The sequence below is a fragment of the Lactuca serriola genome, chromosome 5, assembly GCF_051521515.1.
Source record: "Lactuca serriola cultivar US96UC23 chromosome 5, Lser_US96UC23_V15, whole genome shotgun sequence".
Taxonomy (NCBI): Eukaryota; Viridiplantae; Streptophyta; class Magnoliopsida; order Asterales; family Asteraceae; genus Lactuca; species Lactuca serriola.
The window spans coordinates 307,880,964-307,903,594 of NC_136412.1; the positions used below are offsets into that span (position 1 = coordinate 307,880,964).

Sequence of the window (22,631 nt, forward strand, 5' to 3'; positions counted from 1 at the left end):
ATTACTAAAGAAAAGAAGTAAAGAAAGTAAACATGGTCAAACCTTTTGTTGACCATTCCAGGTCCATTGGAATTTTTGTTTCTATAAAATTATATTCATCTTATTTTAATGTTTGATTTTATTTTTATGATCTTGGTAAAAAGATGAGTTCGTTTTCGATGTGAATCCCAACTAGAATCAATGATTGGTCAGCAACAATAAAGCTTGCTATTTGTAATGACATTGGGAAAAATCTTATGATTTTATAGATGTTGCAGGTATTCTATAAATACTCTTAAAGCTTTCAGAAGCAAGTATGATCCTTTTTTCTTTGTTTTGTTATATATTTTGGTAAAAAATGGAAATATTATTGCATAAATTTGTGAAAGAATAAAACTTCGTTGCATAAATTGAAAATAAAAAGTGAAATGGTGTTTTGTTGAATAGAGGTATCAACTTGGTTCAATTAACCAAGTGGTCAAAGGTAAGAATCATTCATCAAATTTGTTTGTAAAGATAAGTGATGTTTCCCTAATTGCCATTTTGAACAATGAAAACAAGTTGGGTTGGTTGTATATGATCATCAAGTGCCTTATTTTATTTTTTGGTCTCTGATAGGACAACATTTGAAAAGCTAGAAAAGAAAAAGGAGGAATAGGTATGACAAATTTATGTTCATTGTTTCTTACTTTCATATAATTGTTTATTACAACATGATACTTTCATTCTCTTATTACAACATTGTACTTTGAAAAATCTACAAAATTATACAATGTTATTCAAATACTAAGCATTTTTCCTTGCTATAATTGTGTATTTTTTTAAATCAAAGTAGAATATCTTAATAAAAAAATGGAAGTATAATGCGTTTTCTTACAATGAGCTAATCTTACAATACAAGACTATATGCACAACACCCAACCGAAAAACTTTGTGAATGCATACAGTGATAAAATGAGCAAACTCCTAATTAGTTAAATGTGTAAAACATTTGAGAACAAATTTATGTCAAAATGACATAATCTGGTAAAATTGTTGCTAGCAAAATCTATTAAGTTGTAAAAACTTTATAAAATCTTGTTGTAAAAAATGTACAAATGTTTACTGTTGTCCGTATGAAATATGTTATATTGATGGTTCTCTGTTGTTTGCAGATGGATGCAATCAACGTTGACTATTGGTATGACCATAATTATATTGAAGGTGCAAAGAGTGGTAGAAGATCATTTGTAAAGCAGCAAAGTAAAATAAAATTGACTCATTATTCATGTGGTCGGCATGGACTTTGTTTGTTAGATCATATCATTCCCTTTAATTTTCTATTTAGACATTAAAAATTTTAGAAAAAAATATTTTTTTTGTTTTTTTTTTTTTTAATTATGCACTCTCCATGTGATTCATTAGCAAATATAATACATGCTTGTTACAAGAAAAGTAAACATGATTTCGTGAGATGGAAAGTCATAAATTCCACGAATCACCTCTTTGCTCTACAACATATTGTTGGATTTTCGTATATCTGACCCACCTAACATCGATAATAAAAGTTTGACCCGTGCAATGTACGAGTCTCTTTCCTAGTTATTATGAAATATAAAGGTGGAAACAAAAGAAACCTTCAGGACGATAGAATTGCCCGTACAAAAAAATTAGAATACATGGCTTTAATGAACCAAATACTTTGAATGGAGCCTATAATTAAATTTGGGTGATTCATATACAACAGAAGTAAATATAATTTGTGGTAATATTGGGATAACATGTCATTATTTTGGAATGACTAATCTTCTTGAAAGTACGGAGTAATTCATATCAAATTTTTAAGGGTGATGTGTTAATATTCTTTGTGACTACGCTTTTTAATGGAAGTTTTTATTTTCGTAGTATAAATATCGTTCGTTTATTTGACATTATTCAATAAAAAAAGAGTAAAGTTAGAAGAAATAAAAACATATTTATGAAAAGAGAAATTTCAGATAATAAAATATCAAAGGGGGCAACGTATTAACTATTTGAGAAGAAATAGCTTTGTCATATCAAGTGAGTGTATGGTTAGTTTCATCTTACATATAAATATAAAAGATCTTATATAAAAGATCTTAGATGATTAAATGCTATATGTGCTTATTATTTATATTTCTTGATATATGTGTTAGATGAAATATATGATTTTTACTTGATTTAATTGAATATATATAATATTGGGTAGTGACGGGTGATGAAAAGATGAGATGATGATGAGAGGACTTGATTGATGATGAACCATTCATCTAACAGAGTATAGATGACGACCACATACTATTGTAGACAGTCAAGTGGAACACTGATATACTCGCAACATGTAGATGTTAATGAACTATGTGTTCATTTAATGTACTCTATTCCCTCATGGTTGTCTTATTGACATATATTGCTAAGAGAATCCCTTAAACATTATTGTCTATCCGTTACTAATGATGATCCTTAGGATAAGTGCTTTGAGATCAATATTTTAGGATCAGTATGTGATAACAATGGGAATGAGTAATTGAGTAAATTATTTGATGTGAAATATATAATTAAAGAATTTAATTATTGTACCAGACTCCCAAACCTGACTCACTCAGTTTCTTTATATAACAGATGGCGATACGAATATACATGGATGGTGAGTGATTTGAGGAGTTTGTAGACCATTAGTATAATAAAATATTGTAAGGCCTATTAAGACTGATTTATGATTATGCATATTTATTGACAATGACATCCCATGATTTTATAAAATAAATACTTTTATTTGGAAATGATTTGATAATACTATTATCATGTTTTATGAACAAATTCCGCAATAATTTTTATACTCTAAAATAAATAAGCATAAATAAAAATAGTTTTAATTTTAACGTAAAAATAGAGATGTCACAATAATAATCTTAAACACATTAATATCAACTCAAGATTCCTAAAATAAAATATCAAAGATGTTAGGGATGTATTTGGTACACATCTTATGTTCCATATTCTTCTAACCATTCCTTCATTAGTGTACCATGTCCACAGCTAAATTACCAACCATCATTCATTTAATATAATACCATGGTTTACCTAAATCACCAACCAAATATAATAAGAATTAAGAAAGAGACCAATAAGAGACTAAAACATTTACAAAATTAAGTGTAAAACCCCTAACACAGCCTAAAATTAGTACAAAAAATCAAGTGTGGCATAACAAATTCACTTAACTTAAAATTTGAAGTATTAACTTTTTTTTTTTTTTTTTTTTTTTGGCATTAGATGAAAAAGGCAAAAAGATTTCGTATTGGATTCAAGCAACCACTAAAAAGTCAACACGTGGTAAAGCCCACATTCTCAGAAATTGTCCTCCGTATTTTAAAGTGGCGGCCCAAAATTTCGTGCTTTTATCTTCCGATCTCAAGAACAACCCCCCAAAAACACATCTCCAAAGACCAAAACCATCCTTGAAGCGCCTCAAAGGTACCGAATTTTTCTCCTTCCATCTGTTTTTGTTAGTTGTTATGTTGGGATTTCGCTACATTACGAGTTTCATGTTTGTTTTAGTAGAATTCATTCTTTAATCCGTATTACTTTATATTTTTACACAAAATTCGCAGCAAAATTCCGATCTCATGTTTTTATCATTTGTTGAAATGAAATCCAGAAAGTGAATTGTTAAAGAATCTGGAATTTTGGTTTCCCCTGTTGAATTAGGTTATGCCTTTTTTTCCCCTGAAAGATCTGATATCGCATCTGATCTTATGGGGATCTTTTAAAAATTTAAGGTCAACGCTTGATATGAACTTGCTTTAACTTTAAAATACGATATGTTGGACAAAAGAACTAGAAGTTTCAAGGTTGGAAATGGAAATAGATTCATAGTAATATTGCTATGACAAAACTGTCAATTTGACCATTAAAGTCAAAATTGGACTTTTGCGAAGTTCATATCAATCTTTTAGGTGGTAGGCTTGGCTTGCATGTTTTGTGTGAAGGAGCGTATAGTCTCATAAACTGGAATTACTATTGCCTGTATAAATTTATCATATGATAATACAACATACTGAAATAAGTCAATAACAACTAAAATCCATCACGATGCATATTTACAAAATTAGAATTTCTGACTTGTGTGTTGTTTCTTCATGTAAACAGAATTTAGACCAGATCTTCATGAATTCAAGAAACAGCATTGCATCCATCGTTTCCTGTAAATCGGGAAACAAGAACAACTCCACTTACTCTACTTTGGTTTGCATTCTCTCAAATTTCTTTAAAAATCCGATTGTTTACTTGAACTTCCTTCTAATTAAAGCCATTGGTAGAAGCCTTTCATCAGCTCGAATCTTAGTATCTTTCCATCCATAGTCTGTAATACTAATACAAACAAAACACTCCTTTCTGTTTTCCAATTTCCACAATGGTTTCTTCTCAATTAACTGCTTTAATTGAAAACAAACCATTCAAATCCTCCAAGAACTATTTCCAATTCCCAAAAAACCCTCCCAATGAAACATCAGATACTCTTGAATTGGACTTTTCTGATACATTTGGTCCTCTCCCACTGCCAGCTGGCAATTCTGAAATTCCAAGTGATGACCCTGTGGTCATTTACAGCCGTTCACATTCTTTAGTGGGCCCCACGCCATGTGTAAGCCACTTGCTAAATCTAAGGAAGTTAACCATATGTGAAACGGATGAATCATTGGAGGATTTCAGTGATGTGATAGATAAAGAGATTGAAGAAGAAGAAGAAGAAGAAAATGGTTGTAAGGTGAAAACCATAGGGCTTGAAGATTTTGAAGTCATGAAAGTTGTGGGGCAAGGGGCTTTTGGTAAAGTGTATCAAGTGAGAAAGAGAGATAGTTTGGAAATATATGCAATGAAAGTTGTGAGAAAAGATAAGATTGTGGAGAAAAATCATGCTGAGTATATGAAAGCAGAGAGAGATATCTTGACAAAGATTGATCATCCCTTTATTGTCCAGCTTCGTTACTCTTTCCAGGTACTTTTTTTCTAAATTCCAAAACTACCCTTTTTGTTATCTGTTTATGCTCACTCTTTTAATCTTCAGACAAAATATCGACTTTACCTCGTTTTGGACTTTGTGAATGGTGGACATCTTTTTTTCCAGCTATATCACCATGGACTGTTTCGGTGAGTTTTATTTATTTATTTGTTTTGTTACTTTAAAAATAAAATAAACCGATTAAGAATTTATGATTATGATTGTTTCAGAGAGGATTTGGCTCGTATTTATGCTGCAGAGATTGTTTCAGCTGTTTCTCACCTTCATGCAAATGGGATAATGCATAGGGATCTTAAGCCTGAAAATATACTACTTGATGTGGATGGACATGTACTTTTTTTTTTGTTTTCTCTCTCACACACACACATAGTTCTTTTATTAAAATGTGAGTTTATTTATTAGGCTTTGCTTACGGATTTTGGGCTAGCAAAAGAGTTTGATGAAAATGCAAGATCAAATTCTTTATGTGGAACAGTAGAATACATGTCACCTGAAATTATTCTTGGGAAAGGCCATGACAAGGCTGCTGATTGGTGGAGTGTTGGAATCTTGTTGTTTGAGATGCTCACAGGACAGGTGAAATGTGATTTTCTTATTGGTAAAAATTTTCCTAGTGAAATGACCATTTTGCCCTTATCAAGTCTAATTTAATTAAGTCTTGAACAGCCACCGTTTCATGGAGGAAACAGGGACAAAGTACAGAAAAAGATAGTGAAAGACAAGATGAAGCTCCCTGCATTTTTGTCAAGTGAAGCACACGCCCTTTTGAAAGGGGTAAGTGGATTTATTTTCTAAAAAAAAAAAATTGAATCTTGACCATGTTTGACCACATAACAAAATTGTTTTTTCTTTTTTAGTTGTTACAAAAGGATCCAAGCAAGAGGCTAGGCAATGGGGTAACAGGAAGTGATGAAATAAAGAATCACAAATGGTTCAAACCAATAAACTGGAAGAAACTGGATGCACGTGAAATCCAGCCGAGTTTTCGTCCGGAAGTTTCTGGAAATCAATGCATTGCTAACTTTGATAAACGTTGGACGGATATGCCCCTACTGGATTCACCTGCATCCAGCCCAAATGGCTCATCTGACCTCTTTCAGGGGTTTACTTATGTCAAGCCTGCAGCCTCTTTTCTTCACAGACAAAGCCCAGCATGCTAATGGTACTCTACTTATTTGTTCTAAAAAACTTGTATTTCTGATTTCAATTTTAGTTTGTTTTATTACAATTTTATTTGTGATATGCTTAAAATAGTTTATTGCGACTTATAATTATATATATAAGTCCATAAATTAAAGTTTGTTTTAATTAGATGTCAAAACCCTTAAATTTTTTGAGGTAACTAGGTGAAACAAAACTAAAAGCTGGTAATTATTTAATAAAACTTAATTTGAAACCGAGTAGTGATATGAGACAACTGGAATATGGCATTACTTTGGTGTATCATATAAAACAGACAGCGTCATTACTTACATGTGACATATGTTTGTAGATTCATTGTACGACTGTAACATATGGTAAAAAGTAACTAGTAAATACCATCATTGTTTAAAGCTCATCAAGGAAATGGAATCCTCCATCAAACTCATGCTTTTTCTTGCAACCCCAATGACACTTCCATTTGCATAAGGAATTAAAAAGCGTGAGCCTTGTGGAATGTCGCGATATGATGCTTGATGTTGAAGGAGATTTTGAAAGAATAATTGCATACCCATCATCCATATACTCTGTTCCATCAGGAAACACTTGCCATAAAAGGGACCCACCTCCACTCCCTCCTTTCTTCGCTGAATCCAACAATGTGTTGTACACCGTGCTTATTAAGTTGTCCCTGTATGACTCGTTGTACCCCGGATCCTTTTTAGACACACCAAACTCACTGAAAACAACCGGCATCCCGAGGTAGTTCTCGGCATCATCAATGTGTGATTGCATCCATGACTTTGTGAATGCGATATGATCATTAGATATTGATGGTGAAATCCTGAATAAAACCATTGAATTTGTGAGTCACACAGACAATATTAACAATTGATAGTTGATAGTTGACATACCAAGAGTCTGCATAAATATGAACGGAAGCAAAATCAACACCAAGAACTTGATGGTTTCTGATGAAATCGGTACCCACTTGTTGAGCATAGGTATTTGGATTGTATTGAACCTTATTAGGTGTTGAAGGACCATAAAATCCTTCAAGACCGATTTCCACTAGATGTTTTGGATCGATTGTTTTCACATAGACCGCCATCTCTTCTATCCATTCCTATATGATTACGTACTGTATACTTAGTTCAAAGCATACAAATCATAAATGTTTTTTTTATCGATAAACCCTAAACCCCAAAAGAGTACCTGAAGTTTATCCCCCGAAGGATCTGATTCACATCTCGGCTCATTAATCAATTCCCAAGCAAAAATAGTGGGATCATCCTTGTAAGTCATGTTGGTTACCGTATTCACTCGATTCAACACAGTCTACAAAGCCAAGAAACAATGTGTAAAGTAAAATATAGAAGTTTCTGCAAAATAGTTATTCTTTCTACAGAGCGGACCCAAACAACACAACTCTGCTCTAAAAACATCATGTGAGATGTAAATCAAGTACACACAGTCTGTTAAAAAGAAAACTTGCCTTGACATGGGACTTGTAGTAGCTTTTTAGAGTCGGGTGAGAGAAGAAATCATCATCATTAGTCAAATTTAAACCAGCTTCCTTCCCCCATTTAACGTATTGCGGTTTTCCACCATAAGCATCCCAATTGTTTGTCAGCGACAGTATGAGCCTAATATTGAATTTCTTTGCTTCACTCACCACAAAATCTAATGCCTGTAAGCTTTCGTATATTAGTCGGAAGGTGAAGTGAAGAATAAAACCCTAACAGATAACACGTAACAGATAAAAAGAACCTTGAAAACATCTTCATCATAAACATATGGTTTTTTCTGAAGAGCGCGCCATTGACCATCATTAAAAGCCCATGTTCGACACACGGTCAATCCCACATCAGATGCTTGTTGAAAGACTTGAGTAACTTTTCCTCTTGTAGAGTTGTCCACAGCAAATACCATCAACCAGTATGTATTGAACCCGTTTACATAAAACGGTTGATTATTCACCACAAATTGGTTCCCACTTTTTTGCACCATCATCCATGCATCATCTTCTATTTCCACGTCACCCTTGCAATCAACCCTGCATATTCAATGATGAAATCAAATAAACTCTAGAACACAAACATAGTAATGAAGATAAATCCACAAACCTATGCATTGTTGTATCAGTAACTTGACCTTCATTGAGACCATGTAACAAACCGTTAGTGTGCCCATTGAAAATCAAAATGATAATAACCACGAAGAAAATTGTTATATGGGTAGCCATGGTGACATGGTGAATGTGTAATGAAACAAGTATAAATAACAAGATAATTTGGTGTAATAATGGCGATGATGATGGCATCCTTGCTGTGCAACTCAAGAGAAGTGTTGTTGGAGGAAACCATTTTGCTACCTTCGAAGCTAAGATGATGAAATTACGGGGTTTGGTGTTTCTCTTTCTCTAATGTATTTATGATTTGAATGGTTTACCTTTTTAGCTAACCATTTGGTTTTTTTACTGCAAATTAACTATACGTGTAGTTTTTATAAAATAACAAAAAAGATTATTATTAATTAATATTCATCCAAAAGTGGTGAAAGTTGTGGGGCATGAAATAATTATTTTTTTAGAGAAATTGGTTCGCAGGATATACATACATACGTGATTGAGTAAGAGTTATGAAGAAGGTAGTCTCATTACAACATATTATTTCCATTAATTTTCTAAAAAAAACAATTATTTGAGATAAATACAAAGAAAGCAAATAGAGGAGGAAATGTTTTTAGTCAAGGAGCATATAATGACTTTAACATTGTGAATTCGAAGTTATGTCTTACTTTGTATGTACGAAATTTTATTCATTAGAAAAAACGATTTGGGCCTAATAGAAAGGTTAGGACAACATGGGCTAATACAAATGTAAAGCCGGATGAAACATGGAGAAATTTTATGTATTAATTTAAGGATTATTGTCCAATGTATGTTACAAATTCTAGCAAAGAATGGCCCGTTATTGAGTAAAGAGAGAAATTAATTTGAAGCCCCAAATTGTGTGCTTTATTAAAACGAGCTAAATGGCTTTATATAGCCGATATATCAAGTAAAAGACATTCCTAAAATAACTAAAATAACTGAAGATTTATTCTGAACGTAATACTAGGAAACTTATTCAAATAATAAACAACAAAGACCTCGTCATACCCTTCCCTAAGCCGAATACAATAGAACTTGATCAGCTTACATTGTTGACTTCACACATCCCCATCATGTTTCTGAATTTTGCAAATGCCTATGCTTTGATTGATGTTGTAATTATATTCGCAACTTGTTCACCACTTCCACATGCAACAATTATATATCACCTTCATTTACCAGTTCTCTAAGGAAATGATAACGTACTCGTATATGTCTGCTTCGTCCATGAAAGATTGGATTTCATGACAACTTTATAGCCGATGTGTTGTCACACATGATGTTTGAAATTTCACCATCATCAACACCAAGATGCTCCAAAATTCATTTCAACCAAACTGCTTGACATGCTCCTGACACAACCGCTACATATTCCACTTCCGTGGAAGATAAGGTTACAATTGGTTGGTTCTTTAAGCTCCATGAAACAGCTCCATAGTTGAACATAAAAACATACACGCTTGTGCTTCTGCTATCATCCTACATGATCATTGTCGGCGTAGCCCACACAACTTCTGCTATCATCCTCATCTCCTGCATGATTACTGTCGATGTAGCCCACGAAATCACTGAACTTTCTTGGAGCCGAATGTTTATAAAAAATACCAAAGTTCACAGACCCTTTAAGGTATCTAAGATCTCTTTTAGCTGCTTGGAGGTATATTTATGTTGGCCAGCTCATATATCTACTCAACAAGCTTGTAACATATGTCATATTTGGCCTTGTGGAAGTCAAATAGAACAGACTTCCCATAAGTTGTTTGTACCATGTTTTATCAATTTCTTTTCCATGTAAATCTTCGGTAAGACTTGAACCTGAGACAATTGGAGTACATACTTCTTTGTTTTTGTACATATCAAACCTTTTCAGAACTTTAATTGCATATTTCCTTTGACATATAAAAAAACCTTCTTCCTTTTGTATAACCTCAATTCCCAGAAATAGCTTATCTTTCCCAGACCCGTCATTTCAAACTCTTTCATCATGGATTTTGTTGAAACTTAACAACAGTTAATGGTTATCTCCTGTAATCAACAAGTCATCTACATAAACACTTACAATAATTAAGTGTCCACCGCTACCTTTCTTGATAAACAACATTTGTTCCGTAACATATTTTTCAATCCCTTCCTTCAAGAAATAAGCTTCAATGCGACTGAAACAAGCTATGGAGCTTGTTTCAGTCCATACAATGTTTTGTGAAGCTTATACACCATTTGTTCTTTTCCTTCCCGCTCATAACCCTTTGGTTGCTTAATGTATACATTCTCATTCAACGTACCATGCAAGAAAGCTAATTTTACATAAAGTTGATAAACATTCCATTTCCTATTGGCTGCCAAGGCGATGATGGTGCGTATTGTATCGAGTCTTGCTATAAGTGCATAAAATTTTGTGTAATCGACTTCTTCCTTTTGCGAGTACGCTTTTGCCACAAGACGGGCTTTTTGTTTGATCACCTCTCCATGTTCATCACATTTGGTCTTGTAGATCCATTTGCCACCATCCTTCTTTGCTCCTTTCGGCAAGTAAGTTAAGCTCCAAGTCTTTTCTTTTCAATTGAGCTTATCTCTTTGTTCATGGCTTTTCTCTACTTTTCTTCTTTTATAGCATCTTCAAAATACATGGGGTCATTTGTGTCTTCTATTTCCATATATGCCATATGTCCAGTTTCTTCTTGGCCTCTTAGGACTTCACCGCTTTCATAATCCCTTAGCCATGCCGGAGGTATTTTTAATCTCCCACATGTTGTATTACTTATCCCACCTTGTGACATGTTTCCTATTTCCCCATCTATCTGAGTGTTATTTTCATCTTGTGGTGTACTTTCATCTTCTTCATCACTTTCATCATCAGAAAATTCATCACCCCATGTTAGTTCTGCATCAATTTGGTCTTTGAAACTGTTGTCCCAATCCCAAATTTTGTTTTCTTCAAAGAATACATCCTTGATTATCATGATCTTCTTTGTGGCTAGGCCAAACAACCGATATCCCTTGGATTCTTTGATGACACCTAAAAAAATACAAGGAAAACTTTTGTTACCAAGCTTACTTATTTTGTTCTCAGGTTTGTGGACATGTCCTATGCAAACCCAGAATTTAAAGTGACCAACTAAGGATTTTATTCCAATCTGTGCTTCTTGTGGAGTGATGTCCTTCACTCCCATGGTTGGACTACGATTCAAAACACAAAAGGTCCATTTTACAGCTTTGCCCAAAATGGCTTTGGAACCCTTTTTGCAATCAACATACATCTAACTATGTTCATCATTGTTCTACTTTTCCTTTCTACCATACCGTTTTGATGTGGTGTGTAGGCATTAGTCAGCTACCCTTTGATACCCTCTTTCTCACAGAACACCTTGTAATCAGAGGAGGTAAACTCTCCTTTATGTCAGTTCGTAAGCATTTAATGAATCCACTTGTCTCTTTTTCTACACATGTTTTCAAAAGCTTGAAACATTCAAGAGCTTATGATTTTTAACTTAAGAGATGAACCCTAACCTTTCAGCTAAAATCATCAATGAAACACAAAAGGTACCTCTTTTCACTGTTTGAGACAAATTCTATGGGACCACATATAGCAGCGTGTATAAGCTCCAGGATGCTAGTTACTCTTTACTGGCTCTTCTTGGGAATATCACTTTTATTTTGTTTTCCAGAGAGACAATCAACACAAGTAATACTGAGGTTTTCTAGTTTAGGTAGCCCGTGTACCATGTTATTTTACTGCATCGGCTTTAATCCTTTGCAGTTCAAGTGCTCATGTCTTTGATGCCACACGTGTGTGAAGTCTTGGCTTGTATGCAAGTATTCATCACTGTCTTAGGCTGTTTGAATTGACTGTTCATTGATTAAAATGAACATTCTATTTTCATTCATCTTTGACTGAACTATTGCTCCCTTTTTTGGATGATAAATATTGCACACCCCATTACAAATGAGTAGACTGGCTCCCTTTTCTTGTATCTGTCCAACACTTAACAAGTTATGTCTTACATCCGGTACATAGTATATATCTTGAACATTAAAGACGACACTATTAAAAATCAATTTAATACTCCCCTTTCCAGCAACCTTCATTTTGGAGTTGTTTCCATATTTAATGTAGCATTTGCTACAATCTTCTATCTCTTGGAACATGTCTTTATCTCCATAAATATGGTTTTAGCATCCCGAGTCAAGAAACCACATGTTGTTATGCATATTAGACACCTGAACTTTGTCTTTTTTCTACTTGGTTTTTGTAGAGCAGTTCTTCATCTATTTGAGCCATTAGAAGTAGCTCTTCATCTTCCTCTAGCTCGACATAATTTGCTTTTTTTCCCCATGTTGGACATTCATATTGAAAATGTCTAAGATAAAGACAATTGTGACATTCTATGTGGGCTTTTAAGAAAGGTTATTGCCTTCCCCTACCATGACCTCATCCACCTCGAAAGCTTCCTCGACCTCTACCTCTACTACTTTCTATCTTAAAAGATTGCCCATCTTCATCCGTAGTCTTCCACTTCTTATCACTTCGACCTCTTTTTCTGCTTCCTTTAGCTTTGAGAGCTTGACCCTCATCTTCCTGTGTTACTCTTTTAAATTTTTGCTCATGAATCAAAAGAGAAATCTAAAGGCCATCCACTATCATGGCATTCGTGTCTTTTGATTCTTCAATTGAAATGACAATGTAGGTAAAGGACTTATATAGGCCTATACATCAAACAAATAAAAGATACTCCTAAAATAACTGAAGACTTATTCTAAACATAATACTAATAAACTTATTCAAATAACAAACTAAGGACCCAGAAAAAACAAAGACCTCTTCACTTGTAGTCTTATATGTGGGTCCTCTCTAATAATGCACTCATTAGAGTACCTACTCTTTTTCTCTTATGACAAGTGAAACCAATTTTAAAGCCTTGAAAACCATAGACCGATGAGTGGCCAGTCTAAGGTGCGGTAGACTGAGATAGCACTGTGGTGGGGTAACCTTGGTGGAAGGCCATCACGCCTCATTCCACTTCCCAACCAATTCTAACACTTTTTACCACACCTCCACTCAATCCTTTATCTTAATCTTCTACTTCTTTCAATCCAATTTTACATTCAAATGGCTTGAAATGATTCTCCCAACAACACCACCCTAACATCCGTTCAAAACCAATCGTGTGTTACTAGTTCCAACATGCATACTAGAATCATTTTTTGTTTCAATTCTTCAACACCATTTTACCGACCACAATTTGACGCCCATATACACTCATCCATCCAATTTCAATTTCCCGGGCATGGCATACTCATTTTATCCACGCAAACCTAACCCCAACCCTATTTCCCAACTTATGGCATCTTCCCATATATGTTCCCGAAACCTAACCCCACCTAAGCTAGAATTCAAATACTTTTCTGAAAACAAAACCATCCCAATCCAAAAGAAAAGGAAAGAACGCCGCTCAACCATCGACAACATCGTAGGAAGTCATATTGGCAGTTCATGGGTGCGACATATTGGAGGACGCGACGAAGGAAGTCATTATTTAAATATTTAATTTTAAACTTAATATTACGTTTGTTTTATAAATGAATAAAATTGTGATATAAAATTTGATGTTGATTGCTGTATTTATTATAGTTTTTGTAAAATGAAAATGCAAGTAAACTATTGTTATCTTTTGTAACAATAAATTTTTTGTTTACTATTTAATAAAAAACATTTGATAACCCTTTGTAATATTTTACTTATTATTAATATATATCATGAACCAACGAGACATAAATTTAAACTCTTTCCAATTAGTGACCATTTTTAAAAGTTTATTATTATTATTATTATTATTATTATTATTATTATTATTATTATTATTATTATTATTGTAAAATTAAATAATTTACCTTCATAATAAAATGTTTTGTAAAATCATCCCATCTAATTTATTATTTTTTAAACATATGTAATATTTATGAAAAAAAAAAATAAACAATAATATCAAATAAAATCAATATATCAATAATACATTAAATTTATACAAATAGTACTAATTAATCATGAGTCCTTATTTTATTTTTATCGCGTTGTATGATAGTTGATGATATGTTTTGAAGATTATAATCATATCGACTATTACGAATTTAATATTTAATATCGGAGAGTAAAATGAAACAAATTGATTGATAAAAATAATAAAGCTTTGAAAATTAAATATAATTATGGAGTAAAAATAGAACATTATTGAATAAAAAAATGTTAATTTTATAAATCATAGGAAACTCAAAAATAATATTTCGTAGAATAAAAGTGATAAATATATATCGACCCAAAAATGTATCACCTCCAATAAAAAATAAAAAATAAAAAAATAAATAAAAAACTTTATGGGTTGATTTTAAATGATCAAACTCTCAATAAAACTCCAATTAAAGATCGATCCTATTAGTTTATTAATAAAACAATCTTTAACTAAAAGTATTCTTATCATAAAAACTTTTTATTATTTTTTAGGTTATAATCAACTCATGTTTCTTGGCGAACGAAAATGAAAACAAAAATATTTGTAAAACAAAAAGAAAATACAAATCGTATCGTATAACACAGAGGTTGACATAAGAACAAACGATTTCACCTGAACATGAAGATCGATATAGGCCTTATCTATCAAAGCAGCTCCTCAAAAGTCCATATACTTAATTTGCTTTCCTTTTCTCTTCTGTAAATGCTCATATTAATTGTGAAGTAGATGTATATATATATATATATATGTTCAACATGCATTAGATGTGGTACCATGTCGGCTATATACTAATATTAGGTCATCATCTTGAATGGATACGAGAAAGACAATTCTAATTTAGATATCGGTGTAGATGTGGATGCGTAAGTATATCTATTTATGACAACAATAAAACTTAACTTAGTAGGTTTGCTTATGCAACATGTTTGAATTTTATGTATACGTGTTGGTGGTCATGGTGTTCCAGATGATCACCTGTTTTCAAATCACATTCTTGACCCTAATGTTTGACCAAATGCTAGAAAATGCCACCCATATTTTTTTTTTATATATGTTTCATTTAGTTTCGTTTTTTTAACATGTACTCCTAAGTCATTGTTTTTACAGAAAACGTTCCATTTGTTTATATGATTTGACATTATTAAAATATCAAACGTACTTATATATATATATATATATATATATATATATATATATATATATATATATATATATATATATAATGAACACCTATGTTACTGAACTTTTTATCCTTTGTTTTACATTATTGTATTTAGAAAGCGGTCTTACTTGTATATTTGGGTACTGGTTGAGTCAAATATGTTGATTTGATCTCTACTCGCTGACGAAGACCAAAACCAGTCCTGAAAAATTAATTATTATCAAAGGCACAAGACAAATAACAAAAAAACCTTTATGGTTATTATAAGTTTTATTTTTAAATAAAAAGATATATAATATATAATAAAAAAGTTGGGCTCAACCCACTTTGTCCCCATGACGATGACCCTTAATATATTTTAATGGATATTTCTAAGTAAATAATGTAAAAAGTTGAACATCATATATATATATATATATATATAATATATATATATATATATATATATATATATATATATATATATATATATATGGATTCCCTTCCTTTATGCAATATTGCAAACGTCGATGATTTTACTGAACCTGGTCACGACAAGAAGAAAATGGTTGAATTAAGTTTATAGAAACGGAAATCTACTCTAATAAATGAAGATTTTTTTGTCATTTGTCATTTCAATTTGCCAAATATTATTTTGTAGTTATTTTGAATTAATTTTTATTCCATATGTTATTTTATGGTTTTTTTATTTTATTAAATTTCATATAATAGTTAAATGCAATAATAAATGCATATTAGTTTCCATAATGAACTTTCTTTTTAATTTTAAAATTACTAAATTAAAAACTTTCTTTTTAATTTTAAAATTACTAAATTAAAGCTTCATTAATTTCTTTTATTTATTTATCTAAATTATTTGTTTAAATTTAGAGAAAAAAAAAACACTTTAATTTTTATAATTCAATATTTTTCTCATTTTTCTTATAAATTCAAACTTCTCAAATGTTTAGAATTTTACATTTAGTTTTTTCTTTGAAATAAACCGATGTAATACATGAGTCTCATACCTAGTAGGAAAATAAAAGTGGCGAACCTAACTTGAAAAGTTCGTACACATATGGCAAAAGAGAAAATGACTTATTAAGGTAACTAACTATTTCGGTTGTCCATATATAGTAATGTTCTTTTTTTTTGTACACATTAATGAAACTAACTTGTTTTGTTTGTTCAAATTTAGGTAATATGACCAACTATCACCTGTTTTTGTTTATGTGGCATCCACCTGGCATATGACTTGAATACGTTGCACCTACGTGGCATGGTGCATATATTGTCTTCATTCGATTACACTATAACTGTGTCATACGATTCCACCCCTAATTCTAAACCCTAGATCGATCGACGATGGCTTCTTCTTCCTCATCTTATTCTTCAAAACGACCAGATGAATTTCAAGCTGATCATTCATGTGATTGCGGCTTACCATATCGTGTGAAGATTTCAAGAACTCCTGACAACCTTGGAGGAAAATTTAGAGTTTGTCAAAACTCGATGGTAAATCTATATTGTTGAATATGTTGCAACTTTCTTTTTCTTCATCCTTCAATTTAACATTTTTTTTATTTTTGTTCAAGAATGGAAAAAGTCCAAATTGTAAATTCTGGCAATAACTGGATGAGGATGAAGGGAGGATAGATGGAAGAAGTTCTAATAGGAGGAAACCAGAAGAAAGCTGCAATCTAACCTTAAAAATTTGCACTTTGGAAAATGAAATCAACATATGTAGGATGAAGATCAAACAAGAAGACAACACCAATTTGGTTAATAGACAAGAATTGGACAACGTGAAGTGGAAGTTGTTTACTCACAAAGTGGCACTGATTTTGTCATTTGTATTGTATGTGAAAATGTTGATTTGATGTATTAGGGTTGAATGATGTTGTTCATGATGTATAATTGTTGGATGATGTAGTTCATGAATGAAACTTGGTTGGTATTAGAATGATGTAGTCCACCTGTTAGTTCATGAATGAAACTTGGTTGGTATTAGAATGATGTAGTCCACCTGTTCTTGTGTATGCTTATGTATGTAATTAAAGCAACAAACTTGTGTTACATGTTTTTGCTTCTGATGTAATGAATGGAACTTTTGTATTAGAATGAAATATAATTAAACACTGTAATGGTATATAATTAAACATTGTAATGGTATATAATGACACATGAGAATGTAATATAATCAAACATTGGAATGTAATTAAAGCAAACATTGGATTCCCAAGAAACATTGTTTACAAAAGATGTGCCATAAGTTATTTTTAACACAGTTACACATGCAATACTGCCAAAAGTTACACACAAGATTCCAAAACACATATGACTAGACAAAAGTCCAAAAGCTACACATATAACTAGACAAAAAATTCCCAGTCAATGATGCCAAATTCTATTCCAATTCCATTGGATTTTCACCACTACTCCCCTGTTTCCCTTCCCACTTCTTTCTTATCTGAATCTTCGTGATTCTTTCTGAAGGTTTCCTTCTTATCTTTCCCTGTAGAATTTGAAGTGCTGGTACTTGTTACATATGCTCTTCTTCCACTGGATCTTGAACTGCATCTTGTCCTTGGTCATCCTGTCCAAATGGATCTTGAAGTGCAGCAAGTTCTTCACCTTCTTGACCTTCACCCTGTCCTTGAACTTCAACCGCAGCCTGGTCTTCACCATCTTGAACTTCAACTTCAACCTGTGCTTCAACTTCAACCTGTTCTTCAATCCCTCCAACTACACCTTCACCCTGTCCTTGAGCTTCAACTTCAACCTTAGGTTGGTCTACATCTTCATATCTATGACTATCCCCTTCAAAATCAACTTCATAAGACTCCACCTCACTATTAGGCTTAGGGGTGTTTACGGGGCGGTTCGGATCGGATAGTAAAAAAATTATAAACCGTGACAACGGGGCGGGTACCTTGCTATCACTAACCGTAACCGAACTGAATTGCTAAAAAACCCGAACCGAACCGAACCGTATAAACGCGGGTAACCACGGTTCGGTTCACGGGTATCCGTTAAATATAAAAAATAATAATCAATCAAAACTACAAACTCCATTTTCAACAATTCTTTTCTAAAAATAAAAAACTCACAAAATTTAAAAAAAAAAATCAATGCTTGCTAATAAACCAACTCTTTAATATTATAAAACCAATCATCAATTCTTTGATATATTGATATTTGATATTTATTAATTATTGTTTTTTTGCATGTGGCGTCAAACTAATTCTTTGGTTACGAAGGATAATTAATTTGATATCATAAAACCAACTTCACTTCTAGATTTTCTAGATTTACGCATAACAAAACACAATATATTCGAATTACAGTAAAAAAAAGTTAATTCGTTGATGTTTAAATTACAATCAAATATATTAATATAACCGAATCTCATATATATATATATATATATATATATATATATATATATATATATATATATATATATATATATATACAACGGTTCGGTTCGAGTATCCGCGGATATCTAAATATCCAAACCGAAACCGACCTGTAGGTACTCGGTTTTTTCGGTTTCGGTTTTTTTCGGTTTCGGTTTTTTCGGATTCGGTTTTTTTCGGTTTCTGGTTGGCCGGATCGGCTCGGTTTTTCGGTTTTCCGGTTTTTTTGCACACCCCTAATTAGGCTCCATTTGAACTTCACTGTCACTATCACTTGCCATATCACCTTCTTGAGTCAATTCAACCTTCACTTTACCTGTTATGAAATAATTTAAATGTTAGCATTACAAACTGTTATATTGTAATCTAAATGTAAAGGAGAACACATACCTTCTTTTTTGGCTTTTTTTTTTACTTTGGTTTTTGATTTGACTTTGGCTGTGGATCAGATGATTCCCTAATTGGTTTTTGAGGACATTTGGTTTTATTATGCCCTGTTTCCCTACAGATGCTGCATCTCATGACCATACCCCTTTTTAAGACTGTATGCTTATTGCCCTTTAGTTCCCTCTCAATTTGATCCTTTTTCCTTTTTGTTGATGGTCTTCTTGGCATCCTTCTCTTTTTGGGAGGCAATGGCTTGATGTAATCAACATTAGACCACATATCATTGCCATTAATTGCCTTAATGGTGTACATATATGCATTACCAAACATTGTTGTGGTCAACCATGGTGACACATAGTCCTCTGAATCCCTATTGAGGTTTGAAATGGCAGCATATGCATGCACACAAGGGTAACTAGTTAATTGCCAAGCTCTACATGCACATGTCTTCTTACCAAGGTCTATAGAATATGCATCATATCCAAGCCTCACTTCAAATTCTTGATAACCAGATGGTACAACTCTCCAAAATCTTTCCACACACACATATAAATGTAAGTATAAACAATTGAATGACACACATATATATGTAAGTATAAACAATTGATAACCAGATGGTACAACCACTAACCTTTGAAGTGCCTTAATCTTAGACAATTTCAGTCTAATGGAAGGACATATGTGTAAGTCTCCCCAAGAACTTCCCTTACTTTTCTGTGTACAAAGTCTCTCCATAACATAAATTCTAATTTCCTCTAACATAGTGATTAGAGGTCTCTTCCTGGCATCATCAATGACTGAGTTAAAACTCTCAGATACACCATTTTCATATGCATCACATGCCCTATCAGTCTCAAAGAATGCTTTACTCCAAGTTTTAGGGTCCCTCTCCATCAGATAATCATAGGCAAGTGGTTCTAGCTTTTTGATTTCATTCATATGCTGCTCAAATTTAGCCTGGGTAGTAGAAGCAGCAGCATACCAGAAAAGTTTACTACTGTTGCCCCTTAAATTTTTTCAAAAAGTTAGCACATATGTGCCTAGCACATTGTCTATGCTCTGTTGCAGACACCCTTTCCTTGACAGCCTCAAGTAATCCTTGTAAGCATTATAAACAAAACATAAGCTTCATATAAATTGAGTATTAAATAAAGAGAGTAGATAAAATCATTACTTTGTGTTGGTCTAATATTAATGTCAATCCATGCCCACATCCCATTTCAATGTCATCAAGGTGAAGGTCAACAAACCACTTCCATGTTTCTTTACTCTCCACTGTAACCACAGCCCAAGCAAGAGGGTAAATATGGTTGTTTGCATCCCAACCTACAGCAGCAAGCAACTGACCTCTGTAAATTCCTTTTAAGAAGCAGCCATCTAGTCCAATTACCCTCCTACAACCTTGAATCCATCCATCCTTCACACCCTTTAAACATACATAGAACTTTGAGAAGTAAGTGGTTCCATCAAGCATCACATCCACATCCATCTTCACTGTTGATCCAGGGTTAGTCCTTCTTAGCTCCTCTCCATAGCTCCAAGTTTTAGCATAGTGTTCCTTTAAAGTACCCTTTATCTCCTTAAATGCATACCTCCTAGCATTTCTGCACTGTCCCACACTTGCAATCAAATTAAATCTCTTTCTAACTTTAGCCTTTAATTTCCTCACACTCATCTTTGGTTTCTGGAGTATCTCAATCATGAAATGATTCCATATCCATTTATAGCTTACAATGGACCCAAATTTGAAGACTCTTGAGCAATTATGGTTATCAACTAAAGATTTAATCTGGAATGACCTTTCATTGGTCATCCAGGTTGCCCACAACCTAAAGGGACAACCTTTATTCTTCTTATTCTTCTTAACTTTGCAATATTTCACCAGTAACCTGTTATGATCACTTTCTTCATACCATAAATCATACCAATTCTTCACTGCATAATTGGTTACACATAACTTCAATTGCATTGGGTTAGCAAACTTCATACCTATAACTGGCACCATCTTATCCCATTCTTGTTTCTCATCATGGACAGGGAATACAACCTTATCATCTATCCCAACATTAGGTTCATCATCATCACTGAGGTTACCAATTCCTGAAAGTTTGTTTAAAAAATCGTCACCAACATTTTTGTTAAAGGTATGGACTTCTTCATCAACTTCATGTTCATATGCCATAATATCATCTTCATCATTGTCATCCTCTTCTTCCTTATCATCCAAATCATACCTGTTACCATATGATAACACCTCATTGTCAGCCCAATCAAGGATTGGTTCTTTTTGGTGGTCAATGTAGACATCCAACTTAGTTTCAGGAGTATAAGTAGCTTCAACAAACTCCCAATAATTAGCATCACTGTTGATTCTTATAATACCCTCAGCTAAGGTTTCCTTTCTACTACAATAATACACATCATTACAACTTCCTTTGGTTAAATCCCTAAGCCACAAAAGAAACCCTTTATATGTAAATCCTCCAAAATCAACATCACGCACTATTATTGTTTTGGGGTCTAAGTATTTCAACGGATTTGGGGAAAATAGTCCCCTGTAATGAACATCTACGGTTAGATACTTACCTATAAATGATGGGGATGCCATCTTACAGTCGACTTCAACACGTAGCTTCAACTCCAAACTCTAATCTTCAATTTGATGAATCGATACTAATCAGGAGGTGATTTCGGACAAATTGAACTTGTTGAACCCTAATTAAATGAGAAACGGGTGTAATGTCCACGTAAGAATCCACATATTTCACTTTAACTGAGGTCAATCGATGCTATTGGGTAAAGCGGGTGAAAACAGGTGATAGCCGGTCATATTACCTAAATGTGAACAAACAAAACAAGTTAGTTTCATTAATGTGTACAAAAAAAAGAACATTACATATATATGGACAACTGAAATAGTTAGTTACCTTAATAAGTCATTTTCCCCATGGCAAAATGTTAATTTGCGAGCAAAATGTATATATCTATATTTTTATTTTTATTTTTATTTTTATTTTAAAAACGAATTAATTTTTTTCTTTTCAAATAAAAATTAGTACTGATATATATTTTCAAAATCCGTAAATTTTGTTTTGTGATCAAATACTTTTTATACATATTATAATTTTAAGTAAAATAAAAATATTTTCAAATAAAAATTAATTTAAGATATATATATATATATATATATATATATATATATATATATATACTCTCATCAGCCTCCACATAAAACTCGCCCCTCTAGCTAACCCTAAGTGTGAAGAGTGCACCTTGAGCTCATGTGTGTGTTTTCGTGGTGTTCTTGAAGAAGAAGAAGGTGGTAAAAAGACATTAGAGCTTGGAAGGAGTTTGGACATGGGATTCTCACCTTACTAGC

General features: G+C 32.8%; 2 protein-coding genes across 3 annotated transcripts; one reads left to right on the top strand and one right to left on the bottom strand.

The window, feature by feature from the left end:
• Nucleotides 1-3,310: 3,310 nt before the first annotated feature.
• On the top strand, nt 3,311-6,313 carry LOC145054868 (serine/threonine-protein kinase AtPK2/AtPK19-like). The gene is made up of 7 exons (XM_079003128.1): nt 3,311-3,456; nt 4,132-4,981; nt 5,051-5,133; nt 5,215-5,335; nt 5,408-5,581; nt 5,672-5,779; nt 5,863-6,313. Exons 2-7 carry the CDS (start codon nt 4,397-4,399, stop codon nt 6,163-6,165), a joined length of 1,374 nt encoding a protein of 457 aa, XP_078859254.1. The 5' UTR covers nt 3,311-3,456; nt 4,132-4,396; the 3' UTR covers nt 6,166-6,313.
• A 101-nt stretch (nt 6,314-6,414) lies between these two features.
• MAN6 (Glycosyl hydrolase superfamily protein) lies at nt 6,415-15,015 on the bottom strand. 2 transcript variants are annotated; one of them, XM_079003127.1, is made up of 7 exons: nt 14,918-15,015; nt 8,272-8,299; nt 7,916-8,201; nt 7,641-7,835; nt 7,361-7,483; nt 7,060-7,271; nt 6,415-6,989 (listed from the first exon to the last, which is right to left on the bottom strand). In XM_079003127.1, exons 2-7 carry the CDS (start codon nt 8,277-8,279, stop codon nt 6,554-6,556), a joined length of 1,260 nt encoding a protein of 419 aa, XP_078859253.1. In that variant the 5' UTR covers nt 8,280-8,299; nt 14,918-15,015; the 3' UTR covers nt 6,415-6,553. The 2 variants fall into 2 exon arrangements, with proteins under 2 accessions (XP_078859253.1, XP_078859251.1); XM_079003125.1 differs by lacking the exon at nt 14,918-15,015 and having other exon boundaries at nt 8,272-8,416.
• Nucleotides 15,016-22,631: the final 7,616 nt, after the last annotated feature.